At 38.1% G+C, this 25,612-nt stretch overlaps 1 protein-coding gene across 4 annotated transcripts in view; it reads left to right on the top strand.

The window, feature by feature from the left end:
* Positions 1-6,732: 6,732 nt before the first annotated feature.
* ARHGAP21 (Rho GTPase activating protein 21) overlaps positions 6,733-25,612 on the top strand; it is a 128,675-nt gene continuing 109,795 nt past the window's right edge. The window contains exons 1-2 of one of the 4 annotated variants that reach the window (XM_074266949.1): positions 6,733-6,967; positions 8,512-8,843. In XM_074266949.1, the coding sequence (XP_074123050.1) occupies positions 8,769-8,843 (75 nt within the window). In that variant the 5' untranslated portion in view covers positions 6,733-6,967; positions 8,512-8,768. Of the gene's footprint in view, positions 6,968-7,155; positions 7,307-8,511; positions 8,844-25,612 lie in introns of those variants that run through there. The other 3 variants (XM_074266947.1, XM_074266950.1, XM_074266948.1) reach the window with 3 other exon arrangements.

The raw sequence follows: 25,612 nt of genomic DNA, 5'->3' as shown, positions 1-25,612 counted from the left end.
GGTTGGTGGAAAGTGGTTATTTTCACAGATTTTTAAAGTAAAATTGGGGCCAGCATAAATGAAAATCATATTTTCTAGAAAAGAAAAATGTGCACTGTTATTTCATTGTCAGCGTTCTGATTATAAAAGGGATACAAATTTTTCTCGTATGAAAACATTTCAAATTCTTAAGGATATAATGACATTGGTGTGTGGAGGCAAAGTGAGTTCAAAGGAAAAATCTCTGGTATGAACACAATGATTATGCTATGGACCATATATTTCTAATTATGGAGTGACCTTGAATTTGAACTTAGCAACTTAGTTTGGATACTGGGCTGCATATAAGTAAATACTTAATTCTGAGGGACAATTGTGAGGGGGAAATGAGCATTGGGTGAATGAATGCTCAGAGGGCAAAAAATCAACTTCACATGAGTAGAAAGTGTTAGAATGTAGTAGGTGCAATGGTTGGAAAGATATGTTGGGGATAACTTCCTGAGAACAGAGATTGTTTCCTTTTTGTCTCTGCTGGTATCCCTGGAGCCTAGTTCAGTGCTTTGCCCTTAAGAGATACTTAATAATTGTTGAATTAAATTAAATTATGTAAAATATTTTCAGGATATCCTATGAGTTGAGAAAATAGTTATGTGGACAGATATAAGTTCATGTTTAACAGATCCATCAATCAAATAAGCCTAAGTAAGTATTTATTTTCTGTATAAGAAAACAAGGCAATCCATTTAATGGGCATAGGGGAAGACGAGTGAAGAGTGTCACTAGAATTCTTTTTGTGGAACAATGGCCATCATTCCAAATTACAGTCATTGGAAGGTTTTCCTAGAGGAGGGGGATTTCAGTAGCTGTTTCAAATTCAATTCAGTCTTTCTTTTAAAGAAAGATTAATGTTTCTTACCCATTTGGTTTTTATATAAAAAAGAGACTTAAAGTTCGTGGCATTTTCTTATGACCACAAGAATGTCTTTCTCTTTTGACTATTATTAGGCAAATGCTTTATCCCAAATTATAAAGTTTTATCTGTATTATTCAATCTGTTGATTTACAGGCAACCATTTGTAGCTCTAAACTATCTAACTACTGGGTTCTGAAATTGACCTGGTGCTCTCTTCTCTATGATGATAAATTAATCTTAGACTAGGACCTAGGCTACTTGGATTCTAGTCTTGGCTCTGACATTATTTCCAGATGAGATCCACAATGAATATTATTTGCCCCACAAAGAATAATATTTGTCCCTAAACAATGAAATTGGGCTATTGATGGGATAGACATCATATTTGTAAGGTATTTGGTAGAAATTGTTATTTTGTAGCTGTAACAATTTCTGGGAGTATTTAAAAAGAAGCATGAAAAAGATTTTAAAAAATGGCAGAAAGCTAATTCATAAGAGAACAGTGCAATTTATCTGATATATCAGTGAGAAGAAAAGAGCTGCATTTTCTGGAAATGGTAGTATTGTCAGCTCTTGCTTATCTATGGTTAACAGGGACAGGATTATCAGTGTAAAATCTACAGATAGCCCAATCTTCTTTTTACTTTTTAAAAAAAGTACAATCTCTTCTACTTTAACTAGAGTTGTTAACAAGAAAGTACCCAAATATAACTTAAGTTTTTCTCTTTTTCTTTCCCTTGCCCTCCCTCTGGTGGAGGTGCTAATGAGTGAAATGGTGGAGATTGGCATGAGAGGGGAGAAAAATAAAAAAATCAAAAGTATAGATAAGCCCTAGATTGGATAATCAAGTCCTAGAAAATGGAGGGTAAAAGATAGTGACCACTAGATTCTATATTAAGTCGGCTATTTAGAGGAATTCTTTCATTTCTATCTAGTTTGTTATACTCAAAATTTACATTAGTAAAAATTCAATCATAGTTCAAAATTTTACTAACATGCCCAGAAAGGAAACATCTCCACTGGATTGAAGTTAAAGAAAAAATTGTTTCTCTCAGAGTTGTCATTAAAAGATTAATATTAGGGGCAGCTAGATGGTGCAGAGCAAATAGCATTGGTCCTGAAGTCAAGAGGGCCTGAGTTCAAATTTGACCTCAGACACTTAACACTTCCCACTGTGTAGTCCTAAGCAAGTCACTTAACACCAATTGCCTCATTCAAAAAAAAAGAAAATAAATTTTTAAAAAACATTAAAAAATCTTTTTTCCTCAATATTATCAGGATACAGATATAGTTGAGTATATTTATAATCTTATTTTTGGGAAATCTGATCAACTCTTGTTCTATCGGTTGTTAAGAATAATTATATTTTGTTTTTTATAGTTCAGTGCCTGGCACGTAGATATAGTAGGCCATTAATAAATGTTTGTTTACATGACTTCTAATTTTTCAAAGTATTTTCACACTTATTACCTTATTTGATCCTCACAACAATCTAGTAAGGTAGGTAGAGCAAGGTATTATTATCCTCATTTATAGGAAAGGAAAAGGAGGACTAGAGAATTTATTTGTTTAAAATCATACCAGTGGTAGAAAGTAGAATCTAAGGGAGTGCCTTGACTCTCTTTTTCTCCTTTTTACTTGGATATATTACCTCTGGGTGGGGTGGTTTTTGAGGCTTATAATTTGACCTACAGAGTTATATGAATCTGTACAACAATGAATTGTCATATTGACAACTTTTAAACTTTTAAGATAACAAAACCTTTGGAAAATTTCTACAAGAGTTGACCCTGAAAACTTTCTTGTTTTCTTTTTTAACAGTATTTTCCCCAATATATGCACATAGTTTCCAAACTCACCTTTGCAAAACCTTGTGTTCCAAATTTTTCTCCCTCTCTCCCGTCTTCTTCTCCTAGGCAGCAAGCAATCTGACATAGGTTAAACATGAGCAATTTTTCTAAGCATATTTCCACGTTTTTCATGCAGCATAAGAAAAATAAGACCAAAAGGGGGGAAAAAAAGAAGAAAAAAAAAACAAGCTAACAAACAATAACAACACAAAGAGGAAAATACAATGTTTTGTTGCACATTCAGTCTCCAGAGTTCTCTCTCTGGATGGGGATGACCCTTTCCATCTGAAATCTTTATAGTTACTCCAAGGGGCTTCAGTTCTAACAGACCCACTCCAACAGCGTTGTAGGGTGTAATAGTGAAAAGGACATGGAATTAGAAGATATTTGGGTTCAAATCAAGGCTCTGACACTTTTTCTAAATCACAACCTCTCTGTATCTGCTTCCTCATCGATAAAATGATTAATAATAATGCTATGAGAATTGGACTATAAGGAAGACTGAGTGCTACAACACTTTAGAATTGTGGTCCCAGACTCTTCTGAGAGTCCCTAGGACAACATGGAGATGAAATTTGTTTATCTTTAAAGAAATTAATTCAGACTATTCATTGGAAGTAAAACATAGAACCTGAAGCTTGTAATGAGAAGACTGGACTTATTAGAAAAGACCTTGATGTTGGAAAAGATCGAAGACAAAAGGGAAAGGGAACAGCAGAGGATGAGATGGATATATGGTGTCATGGAAACAACAAACATGAGTTTGGATGGACTTCCAGAGATAGAGGAGGATAGAAGGGCCTGGTATGCTAAGCTCCATAGGATCATGAAGAATCAGTAATAATTGAACCATTAAACAATACCACCTCTTCCTATCTCTCAGGGTTCTAAGGATTACAAGAAGTAATAATATGATTATATATAATATAATATATATATATATATATATATAAGTAAAACAATATAAATGAATTTGAAATCCTTAACACAATCTAATGAACATTATTAAGCACCTACTATGTGGTGGTCAAGGGTACTGTATGCTGGATCTGAGGAATATGAATAAAAAAGGCAAATGATCCCAGCCCTCAAAGGAGCTTTTTATCCAATGGGTATGTATAAGGTGGTGTGAGTGGGGCTGGAGGACACATATAAAGAATGGCAACAAAAGGCAACTGGAGGAGTAAGATAGCACCGACAATTATGGAGGGCAGGTCCATCAGGAAAGGCTTTATGAGGGAGGTAATATCAGACCTCAGCCCAGAAGGAAAACAAGCCTTTGGAAACTGCAGAAATGAGAAAATGCTCCTTTCCAGGAATGAGTCTGTGCCGTAAATAAGAATGTCAAATTTGGAGAATGGTCCATATATTCAATTTGCCTAGAATTTGGAGTACGTGAAAGAGAGTAATAAGGCTGGAATACAAAGAAGTTTGTATTTAACCTGGAGTCAATCAGGAACCACAGAAATTTGGGGGAATAACATGGTCTAATCTGTGCCTTAGGAAAATAGAGGGGTAAAGGACTTTTTTTTTTTTTTTTTTTTTTTTTTTTTTTTTTTTAATCATGGCATAATGGATATAGAGAGCCATCCTCTGAGACAGAAAAACCTGGTTTCCAGTTCTCTTTCTGGCATATACCCCACTATTATTCCTCTGACCAAGTTAACCTCTCAGTGTCCTGGGAAACTCTTAAAAATTGTAAAATGCTAAGTGCCAAAAATGCAGGTCCGGTAAAAAATATCTAAATATATATATATATATATATATATATATATATATATATATATATATATATATATATATATATATATATATATATATATATATATATATATATATATATACACATATATATATATATGCATCTGTGTACACACAATATGTATATATGCATATATATATCTATATCTAGAAGTCTTAATCCAGCTGTGTCCTGTTTGATGCAGTTTCACGTATGCATTCTTTTCTTGGAGAGTAAACTATTTCCTACTCTCTAGCATCTGAAACCCCGTTCAAAACTAACCACGGGGAGTAAGTGTGGTAAACCCTTCCTTGTACCCTCTACATTAGCACTTGTGGGTGGTTGCTATCTAAGTATTCTTAAATTGTCTGCTCCCGTGTCTTCTCCAGCTTTACCAACGGCTTTTTTCTTTCTCTCTCTTTGCTCCAACTTGATGGTATTTGTAAAATATTACCTAGTATCTGTAAAATGGGGAAATAGTAGCACCTTTCGCACAAGGCCGTCTCCATAACCAAATGAAAAAAACGCATAAAGGACTTACATCCTTTAAGGCACTGGATGCATGCTACCTGTTATTATTTTGAATTTTGCTTGGATTACAAAGGATGCTCGTCCACATTCCTGGGATCCTGAAACTACGGAACGGGGAGCAGCCTGGGAAATCACTCAAAATAAAAGTGTTTTAAACGCGCTGTCTGTTATTTTGGATGTGGCCCTATCACAAAGGAACCCAAGTAAACCTCTTAAAACCCGCAGAACTGGAAGGAATCTTAGAAAATCTGTTTTGTTTTTTCACCGAGGCCCAGAAAGTTCCTGGTTTGCCCCAGGTTATCCAGGTATTTAAGAGCAGAGACAGAATTCAAATCCGGATCCTCCAGACAACATATGTCCAGCGGCTCTCGTGGACAGGAGGTGACCGTTCTTTCGTCCGATCCAGTAACATACTGTGTAGCACATAAGCCGAGGGGACGGCGGGGGACCGGGCTGGGGACCGCTGGGGGGGCGTGCCCGGTTTGGGACTAATTTTATCATTAAGTGGGCTCATCATCTCTCCCCTCCCCCCGCCCCGGGGGATCTGAAATCTCCCCTAGCACACCGACTCAGGCTTTGGGTGGGGTTCTTTTTTGTTATCGAGAAACGTGACCCCAGGCCAGCGGAGGAGGGGGGAGAAAGGGGGAAGACCCAGAGGAGGAGAAGGCGGGGAGAGGAGGAAGGGGCACTCGGTACAGCTCCGGAGGACGAGGAGTCCTGGACTTCTAGATGGTATTTCTACATTCCCCACCCCTCCACCCTAGACCGCCGAGACCGAGACACAAAAGCCAGCAGCGCCCCCCCCCCCAATACTCCCCGGCGGAACGGTCGCTAACAATGACCCCAGCCAACTCCGGCCCCGCGAGCCAGCCTACGGGCGGGGCGGGGCGGGGTGGAGGGGGCGGGTCCACAGCCCCGCCGCCTCCGCCGTTGTCTGCGCTTCGGCCTCGCCTGGATCTCCCCGCTGGGAGGGGTCTCTACGGCGGGGGCGGAGGTGGAGTGGGGAGGGGAGATAGAGAAGGGGGCGGTGGCTCTTCCTCCACCTCGACTCCCTCGGCGAGGGGCGGGGCTCCGCCCCCTTGCAGAAGGAGAGTGTCGTGATTGGCTCTCGTGCCCCTCATGCTTCCTCGCCATTGGCCAGTTTGCAGCGGGAGATGTTGGGAGGCGCGGCGGAGCGGAGGGAGCAGCCCCGGGGTCTGCTCTGAGGTAGCAGTGAGGCCGAGGGGTCGGGATAAAAGGGGGCTTAGGCGTGGAAGGAGACCCTGCCTGGGCGGCTGTAATGAAAACGGGGTTGGGCTCCTTCGGCTTCTTCCTCCTCGCCTTTCCGATTCCCTACGACTTAAATAAAATTTGAATGAACACTTTTCAGCCCGAGACCCTCAGAGGAGGGGACACACCTAGGCGGAGACCCCCGCTTCCCTAGCCGGGGCCTGCTCTCCCTCGAGGCCGTGCTTCTCGGCTAGCTTGCTTCTTCTTAGCCCCGGCTGTCCTGGCCCTCGCCCTCGGGCTGCTCGGTGGGGCTGGGGGTGTGCCGGGCTCGGCGGGGAGGCTAGTATTATTCCAGACACACACTCACGCACGCACTTCGCGCTCACGCACAGAACCAGCCTCGAGCCTCCCTTGGGGAGGGGAGGAGAGGCGCGGAGGGGAGGGGAGGGGAGGAGAAGGAGGGGAGTGGGAGGAGGTGGATCCAGGGAGGAAGAAGCGAGAAATCCGCCCCCGGGAAACAATCCGCGCGGCGGAGGAGAAAGCCACTCCTGTCACTTGGTCCTCGCGGGGCGCCCGAGCGGGGCCCCCGGCCCAGCCCGCCCAGGGACCCCGGAGGCCGGCGGTAACGGCTGCCGCCCCGCCCCCCACGAGGCCCGGCCGGCCGGGGCAGGTCGTGGCAGTGCCCGGGAGGGGTCGGGGGCGGCTGCTGCTCTGCGGTGAGGAGGCGGCTGGAGCCGGCGCCCGGTGCGTGAGGGTGTGGGTGGGAAGTGGGCTAAGGGCGTGGGGGGACTCCTGGAGGGCGCTCCCAGGAGAACTTGGAGCGGAGCCGGGAGTGTGCATGTGCGCGTGTGCACGCGCGCTCAGGCCGGGGAGGAAGTGGCACAAAGGCCGCCGGCGGCGGCGGTAGCGGCCGCTGAGGTGTCCGGCCCGGCCCGGCCCCTGCCGGCCGCCTCATTAATATTAACCGAGCCCGCGGCCTAGCGCTGCGCCGGCTCCCGCCTTCACAGGCGGGCCCCCGCCCGCCTCCTGAACCGGCAGCTCGGGGCCTCCCTTTCCCGGGGGGAAGGGGCGGAGGAGGCAGGAGTAGGTGATGGGCACCGGGGAGGGTTCCCCCCCCCCGCCCCGAGGTGTGGGGAGTGAGTGTGTGTGTCTATGTGTGTGTTTCAGCTGGGCTAGAACAGGGAGGGGGCGCCCATTAACTTAGGTAGTACTCCCTCCCCCCAACCCCTGGACCACTATGCCGGACCCACCCTAGTACTACTGGGGTGTGTAACCTGGAGTCCTCGAACTTAATATTTTTTGTACTGTCTCGATCTGAGTATTTGCATGGTTCTGTTTCTCCTTGATTCCCTTTTTTAAATTTTCTGCCCAAGAAGGGGTCTTGCGGCTTCTTCAGACTTTACGGGAGGGGTGACCCCCAAAGTTAAGCCCGTCTGCTCCTGGGGATCCCCACCAGTCCTCTTCCCCTCCGCCGAGCTCTTTCCACTCTTCCACACCCATCCTTGCCCCTTGCCAGCCAAAGAAAACAGCCACCTCCGCGGAAGAGAGTAGCTGGTGTGGGGAAGGGGTGTATGGAGAGGGAGGGGATGAGCGGTCGTGTGTTTTAAAGGGTGCCTCTAGTTGTGTTTTTCTTCATTGTCCGGGGGACGGGGAGCCCCGGGCGCATCCAGCGGTCCTTCTAAACCAGAAGCTTGTTTTTATGTAGTTTGGGGGGTAAGAAGGGCGGGGGTGGGTGGGCGTGTTTGACAAACGCTATTTCTGATACTTGGGGGGAGTTCAGTTAATCCCTGGTCTTCGAGGAATGCAGAAGATTCTATATTCTGCCCCCAGAACTTTGTTATTGAAATGCCTTAAAAAAAAAAAAAAAAAAAAACCCACACCCTAAACAGTCAGTGCCAGTCTTTGGAACGGCGGGTGGCGGGCCCAAATCGGCGTGTCCCTCCTCCCTGGTTGCGGGAGTTTTTCCCGAATTGTGGGGGCGAATTGAGCAGGTCTAATGGACCGTTCGGAGGGCGAAAAGAACCTTGTCCCTGATTAGGAGAAAGGGCTGCCTTGTTACGGAGGGTTCATTCTGGTGAACTTGTTCCAGGACAGGCTCTCCCTGAGTGGGGGAGCCCTTGCTGCCCACGCTCAGACCCCCCTGGATTCTGGCATGGGAGAAAGGAGGAGGAGGACCGCGTTCGGCTAGGAAGGGGTGAGCGGCGAAGGGAGAGAGGACCGAACCCCGAGCCCAGACGGACTCTCATTTCTTCGTTCTTGACTTTTTTTTTTTTTTTTTTTTTTTAAAGCTATTTTCCAACCGGCAGAAATGGAAGAAGATCCCGAATTCATTTGAAGACCCAAGGGATTATCTCGGCGATTTGGAGGAGGTGTTTTTTGCTAAATATTACAGTCCCGGGACTCTTTGGTCTTCGCTCCTTCCCCCCTCCCCTCCGCCCCCGGCCGGGGCCGGGGAGGGATTGCGCCGCCGTGGGGGTGTGCCGGGGGGTTTCCTCCAATGTGGACTCCAGAGGATTTGCCCCTCCTTTGTAACTGAAATGAAATAATGGCGACCCGTTGGCCTGGTCCACCCGCAGGAGATGGAGACGGGACCCAGCCTTGTGGAACACCTATGGAGGAGGTAAGCAGCCAGGTGCAGCCTGGGAGCGGCCGGCGGGAGGCCCCCCGCGGCCGCGCCTGAAGGGGGAAGCGCCCGGGTTTTGTGTGGGATCGAGGCTGGTGGGTGTCAGGCCCGCTCCGGGCTCCCGAAGGGGTCTCCGGGTTGGCTCGGGGACCCCGATTTACTGCCCTTCGTTTCCCAAGTCTTGAGTTTCCAACTGCAGGTGTTTGGGGAGATAAGGGAACAGAAACGCCTCCTTGGCTGTCCCCCGACTGACACCCTTCTCCTTCGAAGGATGCTGGTTAAAAGCTGGCAGTTTGGGTCGTGTCAAAGTCCCACTGGCAGCAGAATCCTCATTCCCGGAGGGGGTGGGGGGTGTTGATGGGATGTGGTTTATGTTTTGTTTCTTAATGCTTTAATATTTGGCTTCCTGCTGGGACCAGGAGAATGCTAGAGTGACATTACCTGTCTGTGGGGATCAGGGATAAATTGTCTTTCCTTTTGAGAAAACTCCAGCCTTTTCCTAACCAACTAGCTCAAAGCCTTGAAATGTTTTGTGGGACTGTGGCGGGTAATCTGGTGCTCTACCTTTGATTTTCTCCGAGAACTCTCTTTTGGTGGAGCCCTATTTATTTAGGTTTTCCTTGTTTAGAAGTTTTGTGAATTGGTGTCTTTAGTAAAAAATTCATCGTGTGCCTGTTCAGGCTAACCTTTTCTGAAGGTTAGGTAGGGCATTGTTTGTGATGCCAGGTCAGCCTAACAGAAGACTGGAAGGATGCTTTTTATCAGAACTTTTTTTTTTTTTTTAAATCAGGGCTGAAACTACTCACTTATATATAACCTAACTTTGCATCTTTCTCTCTTTTTTCATATTTTGAATCTTATGATGAAAGAATTTTTGTTTATCATGATTGCCCACCAGAAGTACAGAAGATCATGCAAACCTTGCTTTACAAAGATACCTATATTATTGCCATAAAATTTTAAAAACAGCTGTAATTTAGAAATTACATGCTATTAATCATTCCTAAATGCTCTGAATTCATAATCATGTACTATTAACTGTAATAAAGGTTGTGACATTAGAAAATGTAACTACAAGAATTATGACAGTTTTATAAGATAGTTTAAAAGAGAACTTAGTGTTTCATATGTTGTATAGACAGAGAAAACTCCCCCCCCCCCCCCACACACACACACTGTTAACTTCATGTTAGATTACCTGCAGATACATACTGATGATTGATCTGGTGGAACACAGTAATTTATTTGCAGTTCATTTAACTTTATTTTTTGTCAGATGATATTGCTCAAAGTTTACTTTGGGCTTTACTTCTAGACAACATCTTAAGACACCTGTTTGTAGGTACAAACATGAACATGATTAAATACAGTAGTAACATAATCCTCTGATTGTTGATGTGGTGCCATAATAACTCCTTTTGGAATTAGTATAATAGTTTATGTGAAGGCTACAACTTGATGATTGCTTTGATATATTTGGTACTTACATAATGTACTCCTAACAGCTTGTCATATGTTTCTAATGGACATCTTAATTAGCATGCTATTTGTGTTATAGTTTACAGCAGCTAATTTCAGTTGAAAAAATTTTTTTGATTTTTTTTTTTTTTTTTAATAGCTCAGCTAAATATCCTTGAAAAGATTTATAATGGACACTCCTTGTACTCTGGCCAAAAAGAAATGTTTCCAGTTACACATTTGGCTTCTGCTGTCATTTACAGTATCTATTTTTTTCAAATATGTGAGATGTCTTAATTGTGATGTTCTTGGCAAGACCATATTGTAATCTTGGCTGCGAAAAATGAAGAAAAAATGTACTGTCTTTTATTTAAACCTTTGTTTAGGGTGATTTTATACACATTCACAGGTAGAATACTTCATTTTTTATTAGATTTAATTGCAGTATATTTTCCTATCCTAGATCGTCTGTTTGGATATATAATGAAAATAAAGCCAAATGGTCTTGCAATATGAAGAAATAGTATCCAAAATAAAAAGAAGTGTGCACCAATATTTGTTTTAGTTATGATTTTTATTTTATACTTTCTACACCTCATAATCCCTGGGAATATTTATGAGCCTATAAGTTTATAAAGAAATTTTTACAATAATGTTGGCCGACCAGGTTGGGGGAACCCCTGCATTTATTATTTAGTTTCTGGCAATCAAATTATGTTCTCCTTTGATACTTTAATGGAGAACAGTGTTATTTTTAAAATGTTTAGTGTTGTTTCTAAGTTTGTAGTTTAGTTTATCTTAATTCTTAATTCATCAAGAAGTAATAACATACTTAATGTATATGGGAAGACTAGAATTCTGTAAACTAATTTTCTTAATATGTGTTGGGGGAATCTACTACAGTAGGAATCACTGTAGTTAATAGGAATCTTTGTCCATATCATTTCTAATTAGTTAATTCCACATTCTACAAGTAAGGTTTATAGCTCTGTAACTTCACATCTGGACAAATTTGTGTTTCCCTTAAATCTTACACCCATATCATAGAGAAATGCAATTGGATTTCTCATCCTCTGCAAACTGAAAATTTAATAAGGCTGATGGAAGTAGTTTATGCACCCATGGAAAATGGCTCAGGTTATGTTCTGGCAAAATTGGAATTTTTATTTGAAAGTACGTGCAAATGAACCATTCAAGAGTGTTTGCAAACCCTAAAAAGCAATAGTGCTTTTCTTTTGGCTCTGCAATGTAGCCTGGGTAGAATTCTTCTGTTTGTTTGAAATCCAAACACCATTGCCTTTGCTCATGTTCCTTTTGCAAAATTTGTTGCTTGCTATTTTATTTTGCCTCCTTTCACTTTCTAGGTCCAGTCTCATCTCCTTTGGAAGCCTTTATTCACGTTTCCATTACACATTATATTTTTAATATTATTAACTGATGTTCAAGAGGTTGTGTGTAATATTGGAAAGAGGGCCAGCCTTTGACACATCCAACCTGTATGATCTTGAGCAAGTCATTTAATTGCGCCTGTCCTATCAGGGCACTTCTTTGAAATTTTTAAGTTAAGGAGTTGTCCATTTGCATTGGTGCTGGAGTTTTGTAAACCTCCTAGTGGGGAAAAGATGCTTTCAGTCTGTATATATGATCTAATTTGATCCTTATAAGAACCCTGTGAAGTAGGTGTTATAGATATTGTTATCTCTACTTTAAAGAGGAGCAAACTGAGACTGAGAATAAAGGACTTGTTTATTTTAAAAGTTCAAACCCTGGAATTCCCAAAATATTTGTGCTTCCTCAATCTTCTCTGTCTTTTCTTGTACAATTCACATTTTATCATATGCTATCCTATTTTATTTTTTAAAAAATTATAAATATCTTTTATATTTTAAACTTCTTTCATTTTCTGATGTATTGATTCCCCTCTCCTCTCAGATAAAAAATAAAAAAGAGGGAAAGAAAACTGCTTAGCAAAACAAGCCAACATATTCAGAGTCCAATAGTAAATGAAAGTCTTCCACTTCTCATATTATCTTCTGCCCCCAAGTTTGGTCATTTGTAATTACACAGCATTAAGTTTATTTTGCTGTTCTTTCAATTTACATTATTGGGATTATCAGGCATAAATATGTATATATAAATATGTGTGTGTGTAATATGTATGTGTGTATGTATGTGTATATATGTATATATTTGTCACTTCATATGAGTCTTCTATGCTTCTCTACATTCCTCATTTTCTTTGTTAATTATAGTGTGGCAAGATTTCTTTATTTTCATATATAGTAATTTCTTTAGCCATTGCCCATCAATGGGTGTCTACTTTGTTTTTGTTTTTTTGCTCTTGTCTTGGATGTTTCTACACAGATTAAACCCAAAGTAGTTTTTCAAAAAAATATGTGGCAGTTAATTTGTGATATGTAAAGATGAGTTTCATGTTTGTTAGTTTACATGTAACAGGTAATTTTACCAATTGAGAATTTGATATATATTATAAATTAAAATATAAACTTACTGTTTGTTTATGTTGTGGGCCTGTTGTTTGCAGAACCATGTGCCAGAAAATGAGGAAAAGATGTGGAATCACTGTCTAATACAAGGGTTAGACATAAGCTCTATAGTATGTTATATTATGTGATCAGTGTACAAAGGTCCTAATACAATGTGATATGCATTCTGTCAGGAAAAGCCATTACTGATAAGCAAAATAAAGGAAAACTTTATGGAACATCTAATATTTGTGATAAACTTTAAACTGTGGGTAGGAATTCAACAGGTGAAAAAGTGAATGAAGATCTTTTCCTGCCTAAAAAACTGAGTGAAGATATGGAACCTAGAAATAGGGACTACCTTCAGAAGCAGGGATGTTGTGGCAGACCTAGGTATTCAAATAGGATGGGAGCAGAGTATGTGGAGGGGGAAGTAAGCTAGAAGGAGTCTGTGAAGTTAGATGGATTCTGGAAGGCCTTGAATCTCTGGCAAATTAATTCATACTTTGGCATTAGGGACCCAGTGAAGTTTGTCGTCAGAGCAATAAATGCAAGACAGACAATTTTGATTTTTTTTATTTTCAACTACTAATGATACAGTGAAACAATCCTTTCATGATTCGTTTCCCCTATGAAAATGCTTGTGTTTATGCTTTTTATGCATTTAGTAATTTGTGGTTACCAAATTTAAAATTAAATTAAATGTATTTAAAAATATCTTTTGAAAAGTACTTTCTTAATTTCTTCATCAATATTTACATGTCCACTCATGTAATTAAAGTGGTGAAAGAGGATCTCATAATAAAATCTCTAAGCCAGGCATGGAAGTGACTGCTCCTGGCAGCATCTACTCTTTCTGTTGGGGATGCCAAACTGTGGGGAATAATTCAGGCCAATCACTTGGCCAGGTGAAGTCACAATTTCCTCAACTATAAAATAAGGAGTTCCCTAGAAGCTTCAAAATTCTATGATTCTTGTGTGTGAAAGGATGATGGGAATGGGAGGGACAGCAGTGACATTGACTTGAATCTGAGATTTCAAGAATCATGGATATGTCCTGCTTTGTTTGGTCAAATTTGATCAACCAGCATTTATTAAGTGATTATTGTCTACTAGTCATAGGCAGCTACTAGAAGCAGCTAGGTAGTTCCTGTGGGTAGGACATTGGCCTGGTGAAAGGAAGACTGGAATTCAAATCTAGCCTCAGACCCTTACTAACTATATGTCCCTGGGCAAGTCACTTAACTTCTGGGAGCCAGGAAGACCTGATTTTTAATGTAGCCATAAGACACTTTCTCACTGTGTGACCCTGGGCAAACTTGACCTCTCCTGGCATTCATCCACTGGGAAAGGAAATAGCAGAACCTCAAGAATCAAAATTGGTATGACATGATCCATGGATAACTGAACAACAGTAAAATGTACCAGACCTTGTGCTGAGGATGCAGATGAAGATAAAACCAGTCTCTGGCCTCAAGGAGTTGCCTTTTGGAGCCAACCAATGTCATACGAAATCTAGACATAGGAAATTGGAAATTACCTTAGAAGAAAGGCAAGTGGAGGAGAGTGCAGAGAAAGACAGAGGACCTCTGGCAGATGGGATGCAGAATGTGGGAAGTCCTGAAAGAAGGCAGAAGGCAAAGATGAGAAGGAAGAATTACTCCCATTATTATGGACCACCAGTGGAGCAGCACTGAATTGGAAGATAGAAATGGAGTGTCCTCTCAGGAACAGCATAGCTGCCTTGGAGGGAAGTAAAGAGGACTGGAGAAGTTGTTGGTGTCCTCTCTGATGGATCTGTATCATCTTAGAAGTCTTGTTTCTAAGCACCCGTCCTCGCTGTCCCTTCTCCCCCTTCTCCACACCAAATAAGCTCAGAGAAGGGCAGAATCCTGATAGGGGATAACTAATAAAAGTGCAGTGAGTACAGAATGCTGTTTGGAAACTAAAGGGTTTAATCTTTCTTTTCTGGTTTCTACTGCCTCTCTGATGATGGATGAGCTCCTGGACCTTAGTTCTTTTATAAAAGGAGGAGTCGGACTTGGACTTTCATGGAAGTGCAAAGATTGGCTATATCTTGGTGACTTTCGTTAAAAATTCACTATGATTGGAAACTTTGAAAGAATTATGAAGATCTGAGTTCAAATTCTACTTGTTATTAGCCTGAGATCCTGGGCAAGTCAACTGACCTCTGGGTATTATAGACAACTTCCAAGGATTTCTGTTAACACATAAGTTGCTTGATTTGTCCTAGGAGTTTCTTAGATCATTCCTTCTTAGTATGTAGAAATAAACAGAGAGAACTTTTAACTTCTGATGCCTTGAAAAGAAATGACTTATCACTGCAGGAAATAGCAACTTTGATGCTAGATACTAGCAGTTATTTGAGATTAGGAAAAATGGATAGAGTGTAAGGGTAAAACTCTTAATCACATCAAGTAAGAGAGGATTGATTGAGAGTGCTCAAGAGGAGTAGGTGGAGAATATAGAAAACTGTTAAAAGGCTTCAGGTATCACATTTCCAATCTCATGAGCCATCTGTTTTTTTAGTAAGCTCTACACTGCTAAAAGCAATGCTTAAACACACTTTTTAGAACATATGTTCTTGTCTTTGAAGGTTTAGAATCTGGTCTAGGCCAGGGAGATAAAAATTATGCACATATATTACATGTGTGTATGTATATAAAATAATACATATAACACACTTGTATGTTTATAGAAAGGGAGACAAATGGAGAGCGATAGAACACATACTTGTTTATATAGATAATGGAATCAGAAGATTGAAGTTAGAGTTCCCCTTCACACTAATTAGCTATGCTGTATGACCCACAGTAAACCATTAATTTTTTTTTATACCTCTTTGATAAGTTTTAACAAGAGAATAATAATACTCCTTCACAGGGTTATTGGGAAGAAAAGTGCTTCGTAAATTTTAAAGCGCAATATAAACTATGGGTTATTAGTAGTTGTTATGTACTTGGTGTTTGCTTTGGCAAAAGGTGCATGCTGTGGTTATAATAAGTACAGCCTACTGGTATTGAGAATAATAACAGTAGCAACATGTATAGTATCAACATGACTGTAACTTTTTAAGCTTTAAGCATTTGAAAAGAAATCTCAAGTGGAGGGCAATAATTGCTATCACTACAAAGAGCCTTCAATGAGGACAATACTTAGCCTCCTACAATTCACTAATAATGTTACAGTGCACAGTGCTCCTTTATGCTCTTCTTTTCAAATAAAATAACAATAAAAAATTATAAGATGAAGATAGTAGTATCTTGTGAATATATCCTAGGCTTATTAACTTCTTTGTATTTTATGAGGAGAAATGACTGAATACAAAACTAAAAAGTGAACTCTTCAAGATGTACTATACTTTTTCAGAGTCATTCTTTAAATTTTTATAAGTTCATAAGGAAAAATGTGGATATTTAAACATTTTATTTTAGGTTATAAAATAATACAACCTCGTTGTCTGTATATTATCTGCTTCAGCTAATATAGTGTTAGTCTGCAGGAATAGAAGTATACCCAGATCAAGATGATTCTTGTTCTCATGTATTCTGCAGTGATCAAAAATATTGTATTTGGTATTGCACATTATCTTTGAGGAATGTTGCTCCCATTTGAACATTCCCTAGTTTATCAAACCATATGGTAGAGCTTCTTAAAAACTATGTAATATGAGTAATAGTTGACAACTTAAGATACTTAGCTTAGAGAAGGGAAAGGTTGGTGATTTTATGAGAAATGACAACCTTTAAATGTATGAAGGACTATCATATGGAAGAGTGGTTTAGGTTGCTTATTCCAGAAAACCAAGGTAGAAAAATTAGGTGGAAATTACAAAGAACAGATTTTGGATCAATATAAGAAAGAACTTTTGTATTATTAGAGTAGTCCTGCAATAAAATAGTCTTCATCCTGTCTTGAAGAAGGGATAGGTTAAAAAATATGACTGTTTGGGGTATTGAAGCTATAACAAAAGAAGCTATCCAAACAGTATAGCAGTCTATACTGAAACATCTGAAAGAGTTCTGAAATTAAATTCTACATATTGAATGTATAAAGGCTCAAAAATTTCATATCAACAGTTTCAGGGAACCTAGACTAGATGTGGATGGTCTATAATTTTGATATGATTGGGAAATGATTGGCCTATGATGAGGCTTTCTTGGTAATTAAAGTAGTTTTATAACAGGCTTCATATATCTCTGAAAAGATGAAGCTGATTATAAAGATAGTTACTTTGTCTCATCATACACTGGCCTCATCCTGCACTTTGACCAGGTCTGGGTTGAAAAGAATTCTGTTTATTAGGACTTGAGCTTCTTTTATTATTCTAACTTTGCTTAGAATTCTTTTGGCTGCCATTATTTATTGTTGATTTATATTGAACTTGCAGAACATGAAAAAGATGAGCTGCTATCTAGCTATGTTTCTTATATCCTACAATGTTATTTTTTAAAAGTCTAATTGTGAGCCTCTACATTTGATTCTGTCAAAATTAATCTTTTTCAGCTCTAGTTCCGTGTGCTAGCCTATCAAGATCTTTTTGAATTTTGACTTTCTTAACTATTTCTGTCAACTTTGACATATGTAGACTTGATAAACACATCCTCTGCGCCTTTAAGCCATTGATAAATGCTAAACAACATAGGGCCAAGCAGAATGTCTGAGGTAGCTGTTATAGAACTCTTTCCAAATTTACTGCAGTTTGGGTTGACTATTCAATCATTTACAAATTCATGTAATTGTACTATTGTGAACTCACATCTCTCTATCTTTTCTACATAATATCAAGGGTAAACTATATCTAAAGTTGGGGTTCTTAACTTTTTCTGTGTCATAAACTCTTGGTAGTCTGATCAAATCTTTAGACCCCTTTTCTGAATACTGTTTTTGGATATATAAAATTTTATATCTACTTTTCTTCCCCCTCCCTCTCAAACACTCAATACAATATAAATAACAAAGAAACAAATTATAGTGAAATAAAGAAATATTTTTTTCCCTACCCTCACACATCCTCTGAAATCTATCTAGGGATACCAAAAAAGAGGAAGAAGAAAAGTTAGGTTAACATGACCTGTTGACAATGGCATGCTGACTCTTTGTGACTGTTAATTTCTTTCCAAGGTGTTCCCTAATAAAAGTACTTTTATTGAATTTTGTCAGGAGTTGAAATCTCTCAGGCCTAAGGTTGGCAAATTCTAGGCTCATTTCTGTTTTGAAAATCAGAACAGTGATTGTTGCCCTTTTTCAAATCTGGGGGTCTTTTCCAGTTTGTCTTTAATCGCTGAAAATGACTGAGTAATAATTTTTTGTTATTTTTTTCTGTCCCCTAAGTCCAAGAGATAGCACTTTGGGGCCAGGTGAGTCATATAGAATGACTAGGGTCTGTCCTACCATCCCCTCACTTCTCTTCATATTTGGCTTTTGTTGGCCATGTTAGTTTTGTTCTTTTTTGTACAAGTCTTTTAAAAAGTTGAGTTGGTTGATGAATTAGTTTGCTGTTTTTTCACGTCAGTCACATTAGACAAATTCTTTTCTTCTTCTTTGGAATTGTTTCCATATGAGTTTTCAATCTGGAAGACTTATTTATTAAAAGTTCTGAGATAAATGAATCTATTGCATATGTGACTGTTAAATATGTGTAGCATTTCTAGATAATGATGATGTGCAAATCTTGTGGTGGGGAAGATAGCCAGTTAGTAAGTAAGATCTTAATGGCTAGGACTCCCTGGATAATTCCATTTGCTTGAACAAGGCAGGGTTACCAAAAGGCAAAATTTTCCTATGTTATAAAGTGGCAACCAGTAGTTGCTATTGCTATTTTCCTTAGTTATGATGCTATTTATTTTCCTTAATTCTAGAACTATATTTGATGTGAAGTTTGGTACTACACCTTTGGAAACTTTTCCCATTCTTGTTAATCCTATCTGCTTTGAATTAAAAAAAAAATAATAATGCACAGTTGGAAGGTGTATTTGTTAATCATGTTCCCACAGATTTCTTACTGTTGTTAAACCTTATTTAAGGTATTTCTACTTATTTGTTGCTCTTTATGCTGGTCTGGCCTTGAAAAAATATTTATAAATTGTAAACTTTGTTAACTTTTATTTTTATATTACCTTTATTCCCAACACACCATCTGAATATAATAGATTATATGTTCTATATCCATAGTCCACCATTTCCACAAAGAAGGGTGATAGGTGCATTTTCTCTTTTCTTTTCTGAGGAGAAACTTGATCATTATAATTATGATGTTCAGTGTGTTTTTTATTATTTCTGTTGTTTTCTGGATTCTACTTCTATGCATTTCATCACTTCATATGTCTTTAACAGTGCTTCTCTGAATTCTTTAGTCTTAATTATTGACAATGCAGTAATATTTCACTAAATTCATATAATTTTTTAGCCCTCTTTCAGTCAATAGGTACTTACTTTAGTTTCTAGATTCTTTGCTACTATAGAAAATTTTTATATAATTCAACTATTCTGAAGAACAATTTGTAACTAATTGCCTTAGGGCAATCAAAATGGGCACACCTTTTGCTCCAATAATATCATTATTAGATCTTCATCCCAAACATTTCATAAAAAGGGAAGAAGATCTACATGTATAAACCTATTTATAACAGGTCTTTTTGTTGTGACAAAGAATGGGAAATTGGGTAGGATGCCCATTAACTGGGGAATGACCAAACAAGTTATGATATGTGAATGTAATAGAATACTGTTGTCCTGTAAGAAAGCAGGTAGATTTCAGAAAAACCCGGAAAGACATGAACTGATGTTGAAAGAAGTGAGCAGAGCCAGGAGAACATTGTACACAGTAATAGCAATAGTAATCATGATCAATTATGATTCACTTTCCCCTTCTCAGTAGTACTATGGTCCAAGCCAATTGCAAAAAGTTCATGATGAAAAATGCTATCTATTTCCAAAGAAAGAATGATGGAAGCTGAGTATAGATAGAAGCATACTTTTCTTTTTTTGTTTGTTTATTTGTTTCTCTTCTTTCATGACATTATCAATGTGGAAATGATTACTCATATATAAACTATTAGAATGCTTGCCATCTTGCCATTAGAATGTGAGAGAGAAAAAATTTGGAACTCAGTCTTTTTAAAAATGGATTTTGGAAACTATCCTTACATTTAATTGGAAAAAATGAGATAAATATTGTTTACTAAGAAAAAAAGAAAATTGTTTTCCATAATGATTGAACAAATTCAAAACTCTACTAAAAACAGTATATTTAAAGTACCTCTCTTCCTGCAAAGCCCTTTACAACATTTGACTATTTCCATTTTTTACCAGTTTGCTGGGTATAAGGTAATATCTAAGAGAAGGCATTTGTACTTGTGCTCCAGGCATTTGTGATTTAGTTTGAGTATGGTATAGATCATAGCCCTTTGATTTTATGGTCTTTGAAAGTGGTAGAAATTTATCACCTCAATACCTACATAGGAGGCAGTTAAGTGATTCAGTGGATATAATGCCAGGCTTAGAGTCAGGAAGACTTGATTTCAAACCTGATCTCTGACACGTCCTAGCTATGTGCCCCTGGGTGCGTCACTTCATCTATTTGCTTTAGTTTTCTCATATGTAAAATGAACAGGAGAAGGAAATGGTAAACCTATTCACTGTCTTTGTCAAGAAAACCCCAAATGGGGTCATGAAGTCAGACACAACTGAAAAATGACTGCAGCAACAAAAGCTTCCCTAGGGTTCAGCTTGTGTAACTCCTGATCTTTTTTTTTCCCCCTGAGCACCAGTCTCATCATGAGACCTGATCTCATAGGGTCTTTTAGAGAATTCTTTACAGTTCCTGAGATTGAATTCTGTTGGCCTAGCCTTTGGAAACTCTCCCAGTCTAGTCCAGGCCCTGAAAAGACATATGAATAGAACTTTACAGGCAGTTTTAAAAAATAATCTTGTTTTTGGTTTTCCTTCTATATAAATACAGTAAGTAAAGCTAGAGTTAAACTTCTGAGGGTTAATTTTTTCAACTTTTCTTTCTACTATTAATGAAATAAGAATTTTCATCATGACTAAGTATTTAAGGATATAGCACTATGCCTAGCCAAATGGGGATATAAAAGGAACAAGTAACAGGTTATTATTCTTGCCCATAAGAAGATTTATTAAAACTATTGTCCCTAAAGACTTTTGATCCTAGAAGTCTAATGTAATGAATTGTTATAAAAATGAAAATTTTTAAGAGCTGAAAAAAAATCCCAAACTTTATTTTTATCACTTATCTGGTATGCCTAGGTGATAGTACATTTTTCCTTTTCATTTGAAATGACAAAATGGCCACATGTAGAACTTTTTATCTTTGGATAATTATCAGGTATTATTTGTGAAATTTCTTCTTAAATTATGATGTTAGATTATAGACTTAATTATGAGGAAAGTCTTAGGAGCAGATTATAAGCTCAGTTTTTACAGGTAAAATGTCTTGTGGATGTGACTCAGTATATGGTACTAGAAACTCAAACAACTAACATTTATTAAGCTTCTGTTATGTTCCAGGTATTTTGGTAAGAACTAGTGAATGTTTCTGCCCTCCAAGAGGTTTTTTTTTAGTAGAGCTGGTTTCTTAAAATTTTTTTGAGGCATAGAATCTTTGACAGCCTATGGTTCTATTCTCAGAAAAATTTTTTCAAGGGCATAAAGTAAAATACTTGGGATGCCAGAGGAAACCAATTATATTGAAAAATAGTTATCAAAATATTTTAAAAACAAGTTCATGTATCCTAGGTTAAGAACTGCTCCAATAGAATTAAAGTAGAATTATACATTGAACTTACTGTTTTCCTTAAATTATTGAAACTTATGTTAAACAGACTACTTCCATTACTGTGACATTTAATTTGAATATCTTGAACTTTGAACACATTTCAAAAACAACCAAAACATAGCGGTATTGTTATGAATTCATTTATATTGTTAGATTATGCAGAGACAGAAGGAATTACTTTAAGGAACTTTAGCCTCCAAAAGTTAAGAACTGAGGAATGTTTTAAGTTCATTGAGACCCAGAGAAGTGAAGTGGTTTGTCTTAGATCATAGAGCTTCTTAAGAATAGACCTGAAAATAAAATGTAGTTTCCATTATATACACTGTACTATGCTAGGCAGAGCAGGTGATAAAAAGATAAATAAGGCCTTTGCCTTTCTTTTAGGAACTTATAGTCCAAGCATTTACTTAGTGCTTTAAGATTCATAAAACTGGAAGACCTCTAAGCTTCCTGAATTTCAAAGCTTATTCTAAGAGCAGGAAAGAACAGGATAATACAAGTAAATTAATATTTCAGTATTTAGATGGAACTATGATGTCATTGGTATTCATCTCTTTATCAATTCAAATCATAATTCATCTGTTTTTTTCTCATTATTTACAGTTTTTGTATGTGTTCTTGCATAATCCTTCATTGGAAATCTATCATTGGATAATAAGTCTTATGGGCAGTTTAATATTTGGAATCTCCATATGCTATTCTCTCTCTTTTTTTTTTTTTTTTTCATTAAATGACTATTCCTTTCTTTTCTTCTTAACATGTCCTTGATGGTGCCCTTTACACTACTTTGGTGCACAAGATGTTTTTTGTAAAATGCAATATCTTACACTGCCCTGTAATTATACTCCAAGGAGTGACCTTCTTCAAGAAGAAATAATTGCTTGTGTATAAATACTCATGTGTGCCTTGGATTGGACCTGGAATAGTCTTCTTTATATACAGATTACAAAAGTAGGGTAGAACTCCTGGCATGTGGTTGGCCATGGAGAGCTCATTCTGGTAGTTCTGACATTCTTTTCGCCCAAATTGTGACATTCTTTGTCACATTCTTTGAATGTGATACTCTTTGCTCAGCAATGATTGTGACCTTGATGAGGCTATTTGGAGAGGCCTGGAATGTTGCACTTTCTCTGTCCTTGGCCAGAGGATGGGTTTATCTGTCTCTAGACTGTCAGCTCTGTGCTAAAATTCCCTTCTATCAACCCCTCAACCCTAAAGCAGGATATAAGTGGGGATGGTGCTATGGAGGCTCACAATCCAATGTGTAGGGAAGGAGAGAAGTAGTATTGATATCAGGTTTTTCCACTCTTGGTTTCTGAGAAACTTAAAAACAGAAGGACTGTTTTTGACTCTGGTTTAGTATTCTTTATTTTAACTAATCATTATTGGCATTAGTGGGAAGGGAGGGAAGTTACAGGGAACTCTTGGAGGTCCCATTTAATTACCCACCCTGTTGCTCTGGACTTTAGCAACGAGAGAAACAGTTTTTATATGATTAGAACTGGAATAGTAGCACCTATTGAGACAATATGGCATGTTGGAGAGGGCACAAAGACTTGAATTCAGATTCTGCTACAGATGGCAAGTCAGTCCAGTGTCTTGGTTTTCTCATTTATAAACGAGGGATAACTTTTTAGATACCTTTGTGCTTTAAATCTGTGATTCCATGACCTTGAGCCTTTTGCAGTTTTGATTGTTTCTATGATTCATGTAGATGTAGTCCAATCACAAAAATGTCTTTTTTATTTCTTTGTTTTTATCAGAGCCTTGATTTCCAGTGAGGGACTTCTTCCATTAATTCAGATCATCCCTTACAGTCTAGTCTCTCCATGGTCCCCAATCCTTCTTGATTAGAAATAGATTTTATGAATATAAGAAGATTGAAGCATTTGAACTTCTCTCTGGCATCCTTGGATATCAATGACTAATAGTACTGTCTGTATTGAAAACAGAGGACAAATTTAGATAAATTGAAGAAAGGAGATCTATGAAGAGTCCAACAGAAAACATATATTTTCATATTTGTCATGTTTTACCAGAAAAATCAGATCAAAAGGGAAAGTTCCACAAGGAAAAAAAAGCAAACAAAAATATTATGCTTCGATCTGTTAAATACTAGTTTCTAAAAGCTAATTATGTCAAACAATTAGAGGAAACTGGTCAGAACTTGGGAGTTGTAGCATTAGAAAGAATCCCCTTATCATATTCCAAGGTTCCCCTAGAACCTTGAAGAGAAGAGGGATTACTGCTTGGGATCAAAGTCTTTCTAGTTTGCAAGAATAGCCCCAGAACATATGCTACAAATATTTCTGTTATGCAAAGAATGGAATAATACTTATTCTTATAAGTTTACTTTCTAATGGAAGAAATAGACTATTTAAAAAGGTTGTCCATCTTAATTAAATGCCATAATTTGCACAATGAGTTCTACTTGGGTTTGGTTTTTTTTGTTTGTTTGTTTGTTGTTGTTGTTTCATATTTAGATATCTAGACCACTCTCAAGTTAAGATGACTGAGGCAGTAAGCAGTGTTATCTGAAGATAGGAGTATCTATAGAACCTCTCCAGATAAAGAGAATATCTTCTCCATGTGGATATTATACAGGGCATCCTCTGTAGCAGTGATGAACACTCTTTGGCAAACCTATGCTTCCCTCTTTTAGTCTGTGCTTTGTATTAGTAATCAGAAGGTATTTCATCAGAATTGGTTTTGTGTTTCTGTTAAGGATTTTGTATCTTAGTACATGGAGAAACTACTAGAAAAAGCATTTTTTATAAGTAGCGTTTTACCTTATTGATTAGTAGAGATCTCACACCTAGAATATCAACAGTTCTTTATAATTGTTTTAAGAACTAGGACTCCTAATACCATTTTTCCTTTTTTTATCACTACAAAAAATATAGAAATAAACCCTGTGTTCCTCTCTGCCTTTTATGTGAATCCTTTCTTAATCATCCCAATTTCTTGATCACTCCCCCCTTTCTAACTACTTTGCATTTATTCTGTATATATTTATGTAGTATATATTTTGTTTTATCACCTTCTTGCCCTGACTCATAATTTGTTATAGTTCTAGAAGATCAAGTCCTTAGCACCTAGGACAGTGCCTGGTACCATATTGGTGCTTAATAAAAGCTCTTTGGTGAAAAGCTGATAAATTCTTTGAACATGTTTAATTGATCTGTTTTCCAGTGGCAAATTAAGCCACGATTTTAAAAGTACATTTAGTAGTCTAGAATTTTACTATTCAGATAAATAAGAACTGAAGGTTATGTGATGTGATTTAAGTCAGTAGTAAAACTGACTTTTTAAAATGTGAATCATAAAATATTTAGTAGAAGAATTATAATTCTTATGAAATATGGTTGTCATTTGTTTCTCTTTTGCTAATTGGGAGGAATACAGGGCTTGCCATGGGTTGTTACCAAAAATTAAATCAGCAGTTAGTTTTAATAACTGTTCCTCAGAAGGGCTGTTCCCTAGTTCTTCTGAAAAGTTCCCTCTTTCTCTTACCTGAGCTTCTTGGATACTTATTTCAGCCTCTCTTCATTTAAAAATAAAATAAAAATATCTTTTGTATTGAATATTCCAAAAGTAAGTTTCACTTGAAAAATGAAGAAAGTTATTCTGAAATCTTTCAGTAAGATTATTTTGTTAATGGATGTGCAAGTACTTAAAGAAAGAGAAGTGTCTTTCAGGGTTTATTGTTTGGAAGTGTTTTTATCTTGAAGAATTTAAAACATAACAGAGCAATTATCTACCTTCATTTATTTATTTATTTACTATGATACAGTCAGTTTACTTAAAATGTATGGTTTCTTAAGGAATCTTTTATCATGTTCATTTATGAGTAGTGTTGCTCTTTTTGAAGATCGTAAAAAAAAGTAAAGAATCTTTTTTTTTTGTTTTGGTCATTGGTTAACTGCAAAATTTTAGTAGTACTTGAAAATGCTTTCATGAATTCTTTAGAAGAAATAAAATAAAGAAATGATTCTGTTTTC

This window comes from Sminthopsis crassicaudata, chromosome 5 (assembly GCF_048593235.1).
Source record: "Sminthopsis crassicaudata isolate SCR6 chromosome 5, ASM4859323v1, whole genome shotgun sequence".
Taxonomy (NCBI): domain Eukaryota; kingdom Metazoa; phylum Chordata; class Mammalia; order Dasyuromorphia; family Dasyuridae; genus Sminthopsis; species Sminthopsis crassicaudata.
This window is presented reverse-complemented; position numbering and strand designations above follow the sequence as displayed.